At 37.8% G+C, this 17,626-nt stretch overlaps 1 protein-coding gene across 1 annotated transcript; it reads left to right on the forward strand.

The window, feature by feature from the left end:
- The first annotated feature begins 16,047 nt into the window (after positions 1-16,047).
- On the forward strand, positions 16,048-17,100 carry LOC110729913. Its single transcript, XM_021909706.1, has 4 exons — positions 16,048-16,131; positions 16,321-16,413; positions 16,561-16,668; positions 16,750-17,100. Exons 1-4 carry the CDS (start codon positions 16,048-16,050, stop codon positions 17,098-17,100), a joined length of 636 nt encoding a protein of 211 aa, XP_021765398.1.
- The last annotated feature ends 526 nt before the right edge of the window (positions 17,101-17,626 follow it).

Below are 17,626 nucleotides of genomic sequence, written 5' to 3' on the forward strand. Positions count from 1 at the left end.
AAAAAAAAGGGGGGGGGGCGCCCTGGCTGGACGCCCAGCCAGCGGTGGTGGCGCCAGCTGCAGACGTCGCCACCAGTGGGCTGGTGCCTGGGCTGGACGCCACAGCCACGGCAGCGGCGCCCTGTATAAACGCCACAGCCGTGGCTATGGCGTCCAGCCCAGGCGCCAGCCTACTGGTGGCGGCGTCTGCAGCTGGCGCCACCACCGCTGGCTGGGCGTCCAGCCAGGGCGCCCCACCTCCGTCACGGCAGTTTTCCCCTTTTTTTTTTTTTTTTTTTTTACAAATTGTACCTTGCCTCCTTGGGACCTCCTTCCCTCCGCCGCCGCCGCCAATTCCTTGCCTTGCCGCCTCGACATTGCCGTTGTTTGAAATTTTTTTTTTTAGAGAGGTTGAAAGAAGATGAGCGATGAGAGTGTGAGTGATGAAAGTGTGAGTGTTTTTTTTTAGGTCAAGGGCAATATTGTCAAGTCAAGTGAATTTTGTGGGCTTTATGTAGTAATTTGTGGGCGATGTTTAACAAATCACTTTGACCCACAAAGTTTTTATTCTAGCCAAGGTAGCCCACAAGATACCCCTAATGCTTCCGGTTCTACTGCTAACCAACAAACTCACAAAACTACAAATACCCAACCCCAAAACACACAAGACAAATGGTTAACCGAAAGTAAAATGGTTCATATTAAAAGCCGTAAAAGTGATGTTTGGAATTATTTTTTGCGAAATAAAGAACAAAAAAAAAAGAAAAATGTAACACATGTGGTAATATATACTTGACACAATCCAAGTCCGGGACGGGACATTTAAGTAGACACATGAAAAGTTGTGCAAAACCAGCTAGTGCTCTAACCCAGCCAAGAATTTTCCAATTCCATCCACACGGCTTTACCTACAACTATGAAAGGGATAGGGAAAAACTAGGGAAAATGATAGTACACGCCGAATAACCTTTTCTTTTCTCCGAAAGTGACCCATTTAACACTTACATTAACAAAACATTACAACCCCAACATAAAAAAATCTCTAGGAAAATCGTTCGTTCCGCCGCCATGAAAAATTTCCAAGAGTACAAAATTAGGTTACAAGACGAATTGAGTAACCTTAATTGTAGAGTGTCTTTAACCGCCGATTCTTGGGATAGTATTTATGTTTGACTTTCCATTGGGTAAATGATCAATGGTTGTTGCAAAAACGAATTATTCATTTTAAAATGCTTGAATACCCCCACACCGGTATTAACATTGCTCACCACTTAATGGGAGCAATAAATGAATATAACCTTGGAGAAAAAATCATGTCAATGACATTTGACAACGCAACCTCAATGACATATTATGCTAATTATGTTAAACAAAATTTTACCAATGTAATTTAGACGGTGACGCACTCCATATTAGATGTGTTTGCCATGTTTTTAACTTATGTGTACAGGATGGAATCAGAGCAATTGATCCATACTTCAACAAAATTAGATATTTGGACCTGAATAGACCTGTTTTATTAGTTTTTTTCGTTTTTTTTAATAAATAACCTGTTGGACCTGTATATGGACCTGTATATGGACCAGTTTTGTGATTTTTAGACCTGTTGGTTGTTGCATAATTTAATAATTACATACAATCCCAAAATATCAATCAATTTTTTTTATTTTTATTTTTAGACCTGTTGCATAGACCTGTATATGGACCTGAATAGACCTATTTTGATTTTTGAATTTTTTTCTGTATTTAAAAAAAAAAATTTACCGGGTTTCAGGTCCGGACCTGAAAACCCCGGTTTTGGACCTGAACCGGAAACCTTGAATTTCAAGGACCGGGAACGGACCTGATTCTACAGGTCCGGTCCCAACAGGTCCGGTTCAGGTCGGTTTTCAGGTCCGGTCCTGTTTATGCACACCCCTAGACACGCCCCCTCAAAATAGGCGACCACGAGGAAAGACCAATTTTGGAAACCAGAGAAGTGAATGTGTGACGTGGAAGTGGCTTAGTAAGAGCATCAGCTAGTTGATCGTTGGTAGAAATGTAGGAGACCCGTAAATTACCACCTTGAACATTTTCCCGAACAAAGTGATAATCCAATGCTAAATGCTTCATTTTGGAGTGAAAAACCGGGTTTGCACTTACATAAGTTGCGCCTGCGTTATCACAATACACTACTGGCTGGAGAGGTAGGATGACTTGAAGCTCTTTGAACAAATTTTGTACCCATAGCAATTCAGTCGTAGCACTTGTCACAGCCCTGTATTTCGCTTCAATGGAGGAACGGGCTCGTGTGCGCTGCTTTCTTGAACACCATGATATCGGGTTTTTGCCAAGGTAAACAATATATGCTGTGGTGGAGATGTAATCATCCTTGTCTCTAGCCCAGTCCGCGTCCCAATAGGCATGAAGGGATAAAGGTGAGTTTTTATGAAGTAATATTCCCATGTTGGCAATACCATGCAAATATCTAAGCAAACGTTGAAGAGCTTGCATGTGTGTGGTGGTTGGATAAGAAATTAAAACATTTAAAATTCAATAAGAAATTGAGTTACCTGAATATTGAAAGATGCGGCTGCCGGTTGGTACGAAACTCGGACCTAGAGTGCGGAGGCTGGAGGGGCGGTGGGTCGGAATGGAAGACAAGCGGCGGCAGAACTTGGTTATTCGAAGAGAGAGAAAAATGGGAGCATGTTTTCTTACTGAGCAACTGAGCGTGTTATTAATTTGCTATTTTTTTTGTGCTGGGCTTACCGTGCACAAGGGTGGCTCCGCCACAGGCCCTAGTAACTTGCAAGTATAATGAATGAAAAATAATAATAATAATAATAATAATTTAAGAGCAGAAAAATCAACAGCAGTAGTATATAATAATAAGGAAATTTTGACTTTTGATACCACAAAAACACATCGTTTTCAATTTTGCTACCCCTCAAATTTTATTTTTTATTTTACTACCACCTAAAATCACATTATTTAAATTTCACTACTACTTAACGGAATCCGTTAGGGTTCCGTTAAGTTTATTCAAAAAAAAAAAAAAATTAAAATGTTTTTTTTTAAAAAAAAAAAAAAAAAAAAAAAAAAAAAAAAAAAAAAAAAAAAAACAGCCACCCTCAACTGCCCCTTCTCCCGTCAGCCACCCTCCCCCCTGTCGGCGGCCCATTCGCCCCACCGGAATCGGCCCCCCTCCCCATTCCCCCACCGAAATTGGACCCCCCTCCCTTTCCCTTACCCTTTTCGGCCACCCTAAACCTTTTCGATCTCCGGTGACCCCTTCGAAACCCCAACAACCCAGCCACTGCTCCTCCTTCCCCACTTCAACCCTGCCTCTCTCTCCTCCTTCCCCAGCCATCAATCATTGCTCCCCCTCCCCGTCAGCCACCCCTCCCCTATGCCCGCGCCGGCTACCGGCGACCCCACAATTGAGAACAAAATTCCTAATTTCATCCCCGATTCTCTGCCATTTCAACCCCCAAAACCTTCAAATTCCGGCGAATTTCCGGCCAAAAAGGGCCGGCATCAATTCAATTAACTACTCTAAAACCCAAAGAATTCCTAATTTCACTTTCTCAAAACCTTGATTTGGCTTGTAATTTGGTGGATGGTTCGATTTGTGGTTCGGTTTTGAGGGGTTCGCATTCATCGAGCTCGATTGCGCAATTCATGATTATGGTTGGGAGTTGTCTGATTGTTTTAATGATTCTGATTTGTTAGGGGCTGTTAGGTCGAATTTGGTTGTATTGTTCTCTCCTACTCCTGCTCCAATTACTGGAAACAATGGCTCTCAAATCAGGTTGCAAGTTTTCCTGCATTTTCACTTAAGATTGAGCAAGTTCCGGTGCCGAGAGTGGGAAAAGGGAGAGAGGTGGGCAGCGAGGGTGGGGGAAAGGGGAGAGAGGTGGGCAGCGTGGGTCGCCGGCGCCGGGGGATGGTTTGGCTCCGTCAGCCGGCACAGAGATGGGGGAGGGGTGGCTGACGAGGAGGTGGAGCAATGATTGGTGGCTGGGAGAGAGAGGTAGGGTTGAAGTGGGGCCCACAAACGGCAATAGTAACAAATTCCGTTAACTGGTAGCAAATTTTAACAAATGTGCTTTTAGGTGGTAGCAAAATAAAATAAAATTTTAAAGGGGTAGCAAAAGTGAAACACATGTGTTTTAGTGGTAGCAAAATTGAAAATAGCCAAAAAAAATGTCTATCATTTTCTACAACTACATAATACTCTGTAGATGCATAGAGGCCTTGTATGATCAACCATAAAATAAATAGAGGCTTTGTAGAGGCTTTGATGCATAGAGGTTACACTAAAAATGAGTAGACGATGTGATTAGGCTTCATGATTAATCATTCAGATTAAATCTCAAATCAAACAATGGAGCAAAACTACAGAGCATTACGTATACTTATATATGTTAATATGCCTTTGATAAATGATGGAGAGATTTCTTTTGATGAATCTTTTAAATTGTGATATTATAATCTCACACTATCCTTCATTCCTTAACCACCCCCCTCTCTCTCCTCAACATTTCAGCAACCATATCACCACCCTCTCTCTCTCCTCATCAACTCCTCATCCTCTCACTTCTTATCCACCACAACCACCACACTTTCCCTCTTCCAGCAAAGACCGCCGCCACCATACTCCCTCTTCCAGCAAAAACCGCCGCCACACTCCCCAAGTTTTCGCCTATTCACGACTCCCCTCTCTTACCACCATTGACTTTTCTGTGATTGTGGTTGTGGTTATGGTTGTGGTTGGGTTTGGGTTTGTGGTTGTGCTTGAATTTTTGGTTTGTGGTTGTGGTAGTGGTTATTTTGGATTAAGGGTGTTTCCTATGTTTTTCTTGGTGGTGGGGTGGTGTCAGTAGATCCAATGGTGGTGGCGATGGTGCTATGGTGGTGTTGGTGGATTCGATGCTGGTGGTGGTGCTGTGGTGGTGTTGGTTGATTCGATGGTGGTGGTGGTGCTGTGGTGGTGTCGGTGGTGGTGTAGTGGTGGTTGGAGTAGACTAATTAGTTTACTAATTATATCTTAAGATATACCCCTCAACCTACTTAATCACTCACCCACTAAATTGTATGGGGAACCGTAAAAAAAGTGTGGTGTAAAAAAACGGAGGAAGTATATTTATTGAGGACAATTTTCCAAAGTAAGTCAATTTCACAAACTAATTACCAAAGAAGACGCATGGCCAACTATTTACCAAACTAAGCTTCTGGGGTAAAACGCTGATCGAGTCAGTGTTTTATCCCTGATTTTTTTAAAAAAAAACAAAGTATAAAACGCTGCCTCAGTCAACGTTTTACATGTTTTACTTTTTTTTTAAACATTTCGTAATTTCTGTTTTTAAAAAATAAAATAATAAAAAAAAAATAATTCAAATACAGTAGCGTTTTAACGTATTTGTTTTTTTTTTTTTTAATTTTTGTAATTTCTGATTTAAAAAACAAAAAAAAGTGTCGTTCTCATTCAGCGTTTCTTGGGTATTATCTTCCCAGAATCGAATTCGCAGGCTCACTTCACTCAAATTCTCACACTTTCACTATCTCTCTCACTAACGGAGATCCCATACACTTTCACTCTCAACAGCTGCATTCATGCTGCCGCTGCCGTCTCCGCTGCTGCCGCCGGTCGCTGTTACTGCTGCCGCAAGTCGCTGTTGCTGCTGCCTTCCGTCACACCCACTCTCTCACACTCACTCACTCAATTTTGTGGTAAACCCTAAATTCATATTAGTATAATGTTGATAATTGATCTTAATTGTGGTTAATTGTTGTAAATTGTAGCAAATTGTTGTAAATTGTATGAAATTGTTGCTAATTATTAATGAAAATGTGGTAAATTGTTGATAATTATTGATGGTAATGTGGTAAATTGTTGATGAAATTGTTGATGGTAATGTGGTACATTTATGTGAAATTTGGCAGTAAAGATGGCCTTGTTTTATTGTTGTCATATTGGCTAGACATGTAGGTCCTTCTTGAATTGTAATATCACTATCCACTATTGAAGCTATGTATGGTTCAATTAGGTTTTTTTTTTACCTCGCTCTAGATTTCAATTATCTTAAAATGTATTTTGGTTGTTATGTAGAATATGGCTGCACAAAATGTAGTTTTGTTATGCCGGTGGGGAGGTGAAATTCTGTTTGTTGGACCAAATGTCGTGTATAATGGAGGAAATATGGAACCACTAACACTTGAACCGGACATGACTTTCAATGATTTGATAAACGAGGTTCATAGTAGTATTGGTTCAAACCCAATGAATGTTCAACTAAACATTAAAATGAGGTTTGAGACTGTCAATGAGGTTCAAGTGTTACCTGTTTCTACGGATAAACATTTGATAGCTTTGAGGAGCGTCGTTGCAATGAAGGGTGTTCCCACTAAGATATATGTAGAAATGGTGCCTATATATACCCAACAAAGTACTCGGCCAGAACAACAAGCTACATATATTTCCGGTTACAAAACAGAGTCCTTGCAAATTCCGTCATACGACATTCCATCAAATGAATATGGGATGGGATCTTTCGGTAGAATGTTGCATGACGATCAATTTCACATGCCGTTTAGTTCTCATATAGCTTCACCTGTACATGGGGGGGCATCTGTGGCAATGTCCGGCAAACCTGGTCCTTTGACATCAAATACCGTCCTACCTTCACAGATGCAATTGCATAGTTATTCACCTATGTAAGATGATGTTCAAGCATCACCGTCTCAACCTATGCTACATCATCTTGAAAATATTGTGAATAACGAATTGTTTGTGTATGATGTGTATGCAGAAACAAATGATGAGGCCGAGAGTTGAGAGGAGGAAGATGGACTTAACAACATGGATGTTGAACCTGCACACATGGAAGTTGGTGAGGCCATAGTTAGAACTCTCATACCTTGGTTCAGTCAGATAAACGAGAACTATAAAGTTGATCAGTGTTGGGCCGAATCGGGTAGCCATACATCGTTTGTTCCCGGGGGAGAATTTGAGAAGGGCATGTTTTTTGAAAGTAAGAAAATGCTTTAAGAAATGGTGAAGATTTATTCTATACAGAGGAATCAATTCTACACCACAGTGACCTTGAATGAGAATGTCCTTCATCTGTGCTGCAAAAAGAAATGTGGTTGGTCGCTACGGGGTACTAAAACAAGTGAGCACTCGCGTGGCTTTACCCTAGTCACATACAAAGGCCCGCACCGGGAGAACTGTGTCACTGAAGTACTATCTACTGATCACCCAATTAACCCATTCTCACTTCACCCATTTTCTCCATTTCCCCCAATTCTCCATTTTCCCCATCTTCTCACATTCACATATTTGCTTCAACTCCAGAATTACTTCGAAATTCTAAGGTGAAAATCACGAAAAAAAAATCACTCAAAAATTCTAAGAGGAAAATAAGCAAATAAATCTAAGGAAGTAGACGAAGGCGGCAGTCAGGAGGTGGTGGCTGATAGCGGCAGTCAGGCGGTGGTGGCTGATAGCGGCACAGGCGGTCTCAATTTCATTCTTGCATGTCCCTTCCTTGAGCTGATTGCTCGAAATTCTGTTCAAGGTATACAACGAATTTTTGTTTTTGAGAATTAAATTTGAAGTTTTTGCTTTTGTGTTTGGGAATTTGTATTTGATGCCATGGAAGATGAAGTTTCTGCTCTGGTAACTCTTGGAATTAAACGGCTAATGGGTTTTGTTTAGCAATATTGATTTGTTTTATTTTATTATTTTTTAAACCTAGCAGTACTGAATATTGTATATGAGTAGTCTAATGGGGTTTTTTGGGGGGAATTTCATATAAATGGACAAGAAGATATATTGATTTGGGGTGGCTGATTTGGTTCATCCATGGGGTAAGACTTTAGAGATCCAAGTTTATTACTCTTTGTGTCAGCTATGATGATTATGCTGTTTTGTTTATTACCTTTTTCTAATTGCTATATCCATTTTTGTGAGCTGTGAATTATTTGTGTGAACTTTTTTCCCTGTTTCTCTCTTATGTATGTATATGTATGTAAATTTCGGTTTTTGACTATTTATTTTTGATAATTGGAGGCCGAAATTTCTTTTTTCATAATTGCATGTGTTTATGTGCGTTGTTGTATATGGCTCATTAGCTAGCTGCTTTGGGATTGGTTTAAATGTGTTTATGCTTTCAGAATTTGTAGCTCTGAATCCTGATGGGATATGATGACTAGCACTGCATATACTGGACTTGATCAAACTGGAACTGTTTTATTACAATCAAATACAGAACACACATATATGTCCATCTACATGTAGTCATTTACCTTTTATGGCTGTATTTTGTGTATATGCTTTATTTCACATGAGTATATTTATTTATGAATCCTAGACAATACCCATTCCTTGTACCAGCAACTAAGCAATCTCAAGAAACTTTCTTTTGTTATTTCCTTTGTATTTAGTGCCATGTTTTTATTATCCAGCTTTCTTTCCACTCAACTGGTGAAAAATTAAATAAAGACTTGTGATAATTTCTTTGTTGGTTATCCATGACTTTTTACGCAGTAAAATACCATATCTTTTTGAAGAACATAAGGTGTTTAATAACTATGTTTGCTTATACATAAGGCAAGCTCAAACATATTTATGAGCTTTATCAAAAGCTTAATTTTGCTAAGTTAATTGAGCTTGCAATGTTAAACTTCAACAAGTTAGTACTTACTCAAATTAAATTCGCACAACCCTTTCTTAAAATCAAGTTTTTTCACCTTCATGCAGCTCAGTATGCACTATGCAGTAGGAAATTTAAAATTCGGTTTGCACTTTTAGCTTTAATTTCTCCCTAATGCTCCCTGCTTCTTGAATGGACTCACTAGCAAACTGGACACTAATTACAACTTTAAATTATATGCTGCCCCCTTTTTCCTACTCCTTATTTTTGCTGCCCTCCTTTTGCTACTCTCGTGCTGTCATCACTACCCTCCTGCTCCCTCCCTTCTGTTGCACCCCTTTTGCTGCTGCCCCCTTATGGGAAGAGTGCTCTTGAGTGGGAACTGGTTGTACAGGTTGTTCTGTTTATTGTTTATGTTTACATTGATCTCCATGAGTAGCTTAGGTGATGTATGCCTTATGGACTGTGTGGAATCCTGTAATTGAGAAGAATGTATTTGTGTTTTATGTGTGGTGTAGTCTTATTAGACAGTTTTGTTTTATTTAAAGCTTGCATAAGGTGGATTGTTTAACATATTTGTCCGCACTCATGCATTTTCTATTTAAGTACATGAAACTTGGCCGATTAGGTTGTAGGTATATGGATTAGACATTGATGGGTTAGGCATTTTTACTCCAATGTGCTCTCCTATTTACTATTTAGTTAAAGAAGTCACCCAAAGCCTTTAGATTTAACATAAATTATTAGAAATTGCTATTATTCAATCTTTGAGATGTGTATCATTGTTTGTGTGTGTGTGACTAATAGCTGCATTGAGGGCTTTAAAAGAGGCTTAGAAGTCTGGGTCTGAATACATAATTCATATGAGAAGGGTTTGAGGCAAGCAGTTTCAGCAAATATGCTTTATCTTGATTTGTATTGGATATTTGATGGTGGCTCTTAAAACACTAGAAGCATGATTATACTTTGATATGGGTTCTCCCTTAATATTATTAGTTTTAGGCTTTTTAACTCTCCTTGCTAATTACACTTGCCTTTTTTTAACATCTCATTTATTTTTCATTGTTACTAGATTAATATAAAGTGGGTCATAAATTTGTATAAATACAACTTTGATGCCGCTTGCTTATTACACTTGATAAAGTTGTCCTTAACAATAGAAATACACTAGTTTTAAGTATTCTGATTATTAGAGTAGTTCTCTTTCTTCCTAGTGGTTGTAAAGCAGATTTTATTGTCAGTTCTTTCTAATTGATTAAAGTAACTCTCTTTTTTCTTAGTGAATTGATTAAATGTTTTTACAGTAAAAATTAATTAAAGTAACCCTCTTAATTCTTATCCTAAGGTATGGATAGTGGAACTAAAGAGTGGTGGATGTTTGCCAAATGGAGTGATGAATATGAGCGGGGAGTAGATGAATATGTACAAAAGGCTTTTGCTTCTAAGTCTCAAGGAAATCAAATTTGTTGTCCTTGTGAAAGTTGTCATTATCGTTTTTGGCGTCATGAAAGTGTTGTGAGAGATCACCTTATTTGTAATGGTTTTGTTCCTCGAACGGATAAGTTATCAGAGTTAGGGATCAGCATTGAAAGGGAACAAACTATTTTGGATAATGATGAAGGGTCAAACCCAAATGATTTTAATGATGACATAGTAGGGTTGTTGCATGATGCACGTGATGCTTTTAGAAATGGGCCAAATGGCGAGGCAAAAAAGTTTTTTAAGTTAGTTGAAAAGGGCCAGGAAGATTTGTATGTCGGTTGTAAAAATCATTCAAAACTTTACTTCATGATCCGACTTTTATTTTGAAGTGTGATCATAAGCTAAGTAATGCTGCTTTTGGAGATATATTAGAGCTTATAAGGGAGGTCTTACCTGATGTAAAACTGCCAGCTTCTTTTAATGAAGCAAAAAGTGTTTTGAAAGTGTTGGGGTTGGATTACACTAAGAAAGATGCATGCCCAAATGATTGCATGATATACTAGGAAGAGCATGAAAATGCAACAAGTTGCCATGTTTTTGAGACGCCAAGATGGAAATCAAATGACACAGAGAATGACATACAAAATGAAAATGGATAGACCTATAGGATTCCCCAAAAGATTCTTAGGTACTTTCCAATAAAGAAAAGGCTTCAACGGCTATTTATGTGTCAAGAGACGGCGAGATACATGACTTGGCATGCTGATGGGTGTGAAAATGATTATCTTTTACATCATCCAGTTGATGGTCAAGCTTGGAAGGAATTTGATTCTTTATATCCAAAGTTTGCTGATGACCCACGCAATGTGAGGCTTGGGTTAGCCACAGATGGATTTAGCCCGTTCAACTCAATGAGCATTGCCCATAGTACATGGCCAGTTATGTTGATTAATTATAACTTGCCTCCTTGGAAGATTATGAAGCCCGAGTATTTGATGCTAGCCTTACTAATTCCCGGTCCGTATTCCCCTGGCAATGACATTGACATATATTTGTAGCCACTTATCAAGGACTTGAAGGATTTGTGGGAGTTTGGGTTGGAAACTTATGATGCTTCGACTAATCAAAGGTTTGACATGCATGTAGCATTGATGACTACCGTGAGTGATTTTTCGGGTTATGCAATGTTGTCTGGGTGGAGCACAAAAGGATACTTGGCATGCCCTGAATGTCATTACGAAACAGATTCCAAGTGGTTGCCTTGTAGTGGTAAGAATGTGTATAGGTCAAATCGTAAATTTTTGGATCCATCTCACCCTTGGCGTCATGATAAGAGGAATTTTGACGGAGAACTTGAGGAAAGATGTCAACCTATTCCATTGAATGGAATTGATATTGAGAATATGTTGCGTGATTTTCCAAATGCATTTGGAAAGAAGCAAAAGAAACCAAGGCGTGATGTGGATGATCCGACTCCTTGGAGAAAGAAACCCATATTTTTTGAGTTGCCATATTGGAAGCATTGCTCTAATGGCCATAATCTTGATGTAATGCATATTGAGAAAAATGTCTTTGATAATGTCATTGCGACGTTATTAGACATTTCTCAGAAGACCAAGGATAATGTGAGTGCTTGTCGAGATTTGGTAGAACTTAATCTGATGCCAGAGCTCCAACCAACAGAATTGGAAGAGGGTAGTGAAGAATTTCCAAGATCTCGCTTTTGGATGTCATTGGAGCAAAACCGTAAGTTCTTCCAGGTTATAAAAAATGCTAAGCTTCCTCAAGGTTATGCTTCCAACCTTAGTCGTTGTGTGCAAGTTGGAGAAAGGAAAATAGCAGGCTACAAAAGCCATGATGCTCATTTTATGATGAATTATCTTCTTCCAATTGCTGTGAAGACAAAATTACCCAAAGATGTTCTAGTCCTTTGATAAGACTTTGTGCTTTTTTCAAAGGTATATGGAGTAAAACTATTGATCCTTGAGGTCTTGGAAAATTGCAATCCGAGATAGTTGAAACTCTATGCCTACTTGAGAGGATTTTTCCACCTGCTTTTTTTGATATAATGGAACATTTACCCATACACTTAGTAGACCAAATTAGGTTGGGTGGACCTGTGAGTTCAAGGTGTATGTATAGAATTGAGAGGAATCTTCATGAAATGAAACAAGATGTTCGAAACAAGGCTCGGCCGAAGGCTCAATGGCAGAAGGATACCAAGCTAAAGAATGTGTTGCTTTCATAGCTAGATTTTTGAAACGATCAAGCAAAGCCACACCCGAAGTTAATGAGTGTGGTACCTCAAAATCATTTTTCCCTAAGGTAGGACTTCCTATTAAAGGGAAAGGAAGGACCTCAAAGGAAAAAAAATCGTGGACACATACTTGATCGCATTACATCGGCATAAGCGCATCATTATGTCTTGTTCAATTGTGATTGTGAGGAAGTTGAGAAATATATAAGGTAAGATTTGTAACCATAATATAGGTTTATTATTATTAATATTATTTTTTAAATGTCTTCATTCTAACTCTGGCGCCTTAGTAAGATAAATATTTTATTTTTACAGTGAGCGCAAGATTTGTGTAAGTGCTAAAAGGAAAAGAAAATGGAATAGTGCTCAAGACCATAGTAAGGATTTCATGGATTGGTTTAGGGATAAAGTTGATTTGATTCTTAAAATGGCCATGATAATATCCAGGACCATATTTTGTGGTTATCAAAAGGTCCCTCTCACGTTGCCAAAAAGCACACAGGGTACTCAGTTAACGATTATAGGTTTCATACCATGAAGCGAGATGCAAACTGCATAACTCAAAACAATGGTGTCACTCTTACAGCCACTACACATAGCTTTGCAAGCTCCAAAGATCAAAATCCTGTTGTGGAAAATGTTAATTATTATGGTTCAATAACTGAAATCATTGAGATATCCTATCATGGTCATTTCAGTGTTGTCTTTAGATGTCAATGGTTTCACTCAGAAAAGGATGATGATGAGCTCATTACGGTTAATATGAATAAGACCGTTTCTAAAGAGGAACCTTTTATCTTAGCAAATCAAGCACATCAAGTGTTTTATGTAGAAGATTTGAATAGAGAAGGGTGGCATTATGCTATTCAAATCCCTCCTAGAGAGGTTTCAGATGGTATTGACATACATTTTTTTAATACTTCACTATATGTTATAAATGAGCTTATTTTACATTGCAATTCGTTTCAGTTTATTGTATTTACATACAAAATTAACATACTTCCATTTTTTTTTCCAGATGAAAAGGAGTAGACCCAAAGTTTCTGCTTCCAAAAATCAGCTTACAGAATATGAGCGGCAACGGCTTCAAAAACTAAAATTCAATGCAGAAAGAATGGAAGCCCTAGGATCGGCATCTGTTGCTAATAAGATACTTGAAGAAAAAACAAATGTCTTATTTTGTCCAAGTGCAATGCAGAATTGTACACCAGAAAATGAGGATGATGACTCTACGTCAGAATATGATGGGAAAAATGAGGTTGAAACTGATAACATTATGGCTGACAATCTCACTTCTGGAAAAAGAAAAGCCAGTAAATAGCTGTTCACTTCTATTTTGTCATTTATACAAACTGTTTTTATTGTTTATCATGGTTTACATGTAATTAGTAATGCTTTATCTTCCTTTTGATTTATAGGTTTCAAAGCAAGTAAATAAATCATCACTTTGCCCCAAAACTATGGCTGATGTTGTGGAAGTGAATAGCCGTAAGAAGCATGCAGTTGATGAAGTTCAGATAATTCACTCACTTAAGGTTGCTAGAGTTCAAGATCAATGCATCCAAAAGAAGCAGCAAGTTATCTCAGAAAAGAAGGGATCAAAACGAGCGTTCTGTTCTCCTGGTTCCATGTCAGCGTACCTCGAGTTCCGAAAAAAGCAAAAAGAAAATAATGAAGCATTTATAGCAAGTAATTAGTCTTTGAATGATTCTCTTACAAGAAACGCAAGGATTTGTGGCGCTGCATTTAATGAGAATGACAATGATGAAGCGGATGCACTAAGTAAGAATGATGAAGCGGATGCACTAAATGAGAATGATGATGATGTTGGTAATGAATATGAGGGTGATCAAGAATTAGAAGATGAAGTTCTATCTCAGTATGGAAGGGAAGGAATGCAAGGTATTGTTTTTCTCTTATTTCCTCCCCAGCTACCTCTCCTTCTTGTTCAGTCCCTTAGCTGTTTTTCCTTTCTTTTTTCCTCCTGTTTTATGTGTTTTTCATCTACATGGGGATTTTTTTTTGAATTTTCCGCTAAAGGTTTGGTTATTTGGCTGCCCCTGAATTGAATTTGTGTTATCTGAATTTTGGTTAATTGACTAATGAGATGATTTCAAGTTTGTTCGAATTATCAAAATGGATTTAATTAATAATTGATCATATTATTCATTAGTAGTGTTGGAAGATCATTCGATATTGTGCATTAAAAAGGAATTTACGTGTGGAGATGGCCGAGAGGATTGCAATTTATGGGATATCAGGAAACTTGATTAGCTATTTAACGAGGAAGTTGGGGCAGTCAACAGCAATGGCGGCTTGATGCTTGGGGGTGGAATAGTTGCGTTACTTCCAATTTTAAGGGCTATTATTGCTGATTTTTTTGTTGGAAAATATTATATGCTATTATTGTTGCCTCTTTCATTTACATCTTGGTTAGTTCTCTCACTTTATTTCTCTGTCATACATTTGGAGGTTTTATAAAACTTCAATATAAGCTTTTAGTTTCCTCTATGTGCTTTAAATCTTGATGGGTATTTATGAAACAGAACAAAAATTGTAGGAATCTAAATAGGAACATAAGGGAATTGAATTTATATTTATGAGGAATAAGACTGTAAAATGATTGATAAATTTACAACTCTCTATATATATTTTTTTAATTATTTCCTTTAGTTTACTATATAGTAGTATTTATCTCATGAATGGCTTATCAGGGGCTGGGTTTGATGACTTTATCAGCAATGCTACCATCTTTTAATTGTCATGACCCAGAAACAGATAGCAAGGGCACTCCTGGATGTACCCAACACTCACAGATAATACTATTTTTTGTTACCCTTTATTTGGTGGTTGTTGGGCAAGCTGGGCACAAGCCTTGTGTTCCGGTTTTTTTATTTCTATTTCCTTGTGCATTTATGTGTCCAAGAACCTCCTCATTCAGTTTGCATTTTCGTTATTATAGTACTTAGTTGATGTATTTGCAACCTCTATCTTATAACATGTTTCTTACAAATGTATACACAGAAACAGAACCTGAAAAAGCTCCTAACAGAAAAAGGCATCGAGGTCCAACAATGCAACCCAAGGTTCATGCACGAACAAGAGACGAGTGTTAAGTTATTGTTTTAAACTCACTGGGCCAACCAGTTGGACCTACACGGGAAATTGTTCAGGAGTTCAAGCAATTCTTGGGTACTGTGGCTAGGGATTCTGAACTTGCACCACTAAATTATATTAACTTTCCAAGTCTACCCACACTTGGCAAAATGTGGGAGTATGTCCAAGTACGTAGTAATATAATTCATTTTGTTGGATTTCATTTTCTACATAATTAATTCCTCGTTAATACTTGGACCTCCATATGCTACATGTTACATACTAATGTTTTATTTTCATGATTTGTTTAGGAAAAGTATATGGTTCCTGAAGCTGGAAGAGAATGGGTGATGCAGGCTATCAATGGAAGCTGGAAAGCTCATAAATGCTTTACTAAGAATAACTACTTCTCTGCATATCCCATTGATGCTTTAAGATGGTTTCATAAGCCAGACACAATTTTAGAACCTCAATTTAGAGAGCTTTTGCAATATTGGCATTCTAAAGTGGCTGAGGTATTATGTATATGGTTTTGAACTGTTTTTGTGCAATATTAACATAGTTTCATGACCAAAAAAGTCACTTTTACTATTTTTATAATCGCCTTTGTTATCATGATCGCCTTTGTTTTCAGGAGCTGTTTTTAATATAATCATGTTAATTTCTTTGATTAAGAACGTGAAGTTACTCTATGACGCATGTATTCCATACTGGACCACCTCAGCTTTCATTGAATTGGTATTTGAAGAGACACTTTGATTGTTTCCTTGCATGCATGAGAGGATATCTTCTCAACAATGTTTTTTAGAGTTTCTTTTACATGATTTTTGCTATCATCTTTCCTATTGTATTGATATTAGAAAGTAGATACTTATTCGATATTTTACGTGGTTCAAAACTATAAATCTTGATTGTGTTTTCACATAGGAATTCAGTAAGATCAACAAAGACAATCGCCTAATGTTAGATGATATGCACACTATGGGCCGTAACTCTTACGCAATTTTACGCCATAAGTTGGTAAATAATTCATCTCATTTCTAGGCAATTTTATTATTTTTATAATCTTTATTTTACAATCACTACATGAGGCTTTCACCCTTGTCCTTTAATTATTTGTAATAATCACTTCAATTTTATGTGTTTATGTTTCCACAGCAACAAGAGGATCCTGATAAGCAAGAACCTTCTCAAGCAAGGGTCTATAAGGAGTCAAGAAAGAGAACGGTGGGAAGGAAATACCTTACCAACCATGAAAAAATAGAAGAGAATATTGTGAGTTAACATTTTAGCTGTATGATATATTTGTTTAATTTTGATAAATAATAAGTAGGTGGCTTTATTTTCCTTAAATAGGCTAAAATGGATGCTTTGGAGTCTTCCCAACATGAAGATGGTAGTAACTCTAAGGACCCTTACTCCGAAGTGATTCCAGATCCTAAGCGCAAAAGCCGTGTACGCCTACAAGGAAAAGGTGTAAAAAAGTCAGATTTGAAGAAAAAAGATAAAAAGTCAGATTTCGTATTCCCGACAGGATTTTTAGAAAGTATGCAATCTCAATTAGTACAACAACTTGCACCAAGCATAACAACTGCAATTTTGACTCAACTTCGGGATGCTAACCCTCGGATCAATTTTGTCTTTCCTGATTTTGCAATTCCATCGGCTCCAAAGGATGCATCTAGTGCGCCACATCTTCTTGTTTGACCAAAATGGGCAATCTTCTAAATCTGGTGCCACAATTAATCAGGTCACATAAAAATTTTCTATTCCTTCTATCTAGCTTTTGTTGTTTGCTATTGACCTGTACCTACTGTTGAAATGTTGCTGCTGTTGATGTCTTTTTCTGATGCCCACTGTTGCTTTATTGCTTTTTTTTTCTTTATATGGTTGATGCTTTAGTTGTTTGTTGCTGCTTTTTATTGTTGTATGTTGTTGTTGTTGAGTTCATGCTTTTAATAGCCTGCTGTATCTCTAAATTATCAATCAGTAAGGACATGATTCTTGAGTTAGATCTTGGAACTGCTGTATAGGTGACACAGAATTCAGTTTATCTTGGAAAAACTATAGGGGAAGATACCCCTGAATAGAAGATTACTACTGGTGAAATTTGTGTGTTGTCGAAATAGTAAAATTGATATGTTCCTTACTACTTGTGTAGTTGTGTGTAGGCTGATACACAATCGGGTGGATTAAATCAGAATTAGATGGGCCATGTTAATCAGTTTTTGCT

The sequence above is a fragment of the Chenopodium quinoa genome, unplaced genomic scaffold (assembly GCF_001683475.1).
Source record: "Chenopodium quinoa cultivar QQ74 unplaced genomic scaffold, ASM168347v1, whole genome shotgun sequence".
NCBI classification, from domain to species: domain Eukaryota; kingdom Viridiplantae; phylum Streptophyta; class Magnoliopsida; order Caryophyllales; family Amaranthaceae; genus Chenopodium; species Chenopodium quinoa.

Bases quoted from the DNA above. Each gene is read 5' to 3' on its own strand.
- LOC110729913 (XM_021909706.1), top strand. From the start codon at position 16,048: ATGTTAATTTCTTTGATTAAGAACGTGAAGTTACTCTATGACGCATGT. The intron at 16,132-16,320 runs GTATTTGAAGAG...GTTTTCACATAG, and splicing joins CCTCAGCTTTCATTGAATTG to GAATTCAGTAAGATCAACAA. The intron at 16,414-16,560 runs GTAAATAATTCA...CAGCAACAAGAG, and splicing joins CAATTTTACGCCATAAGTTG to GATCCTGATAAGCAAGAACC.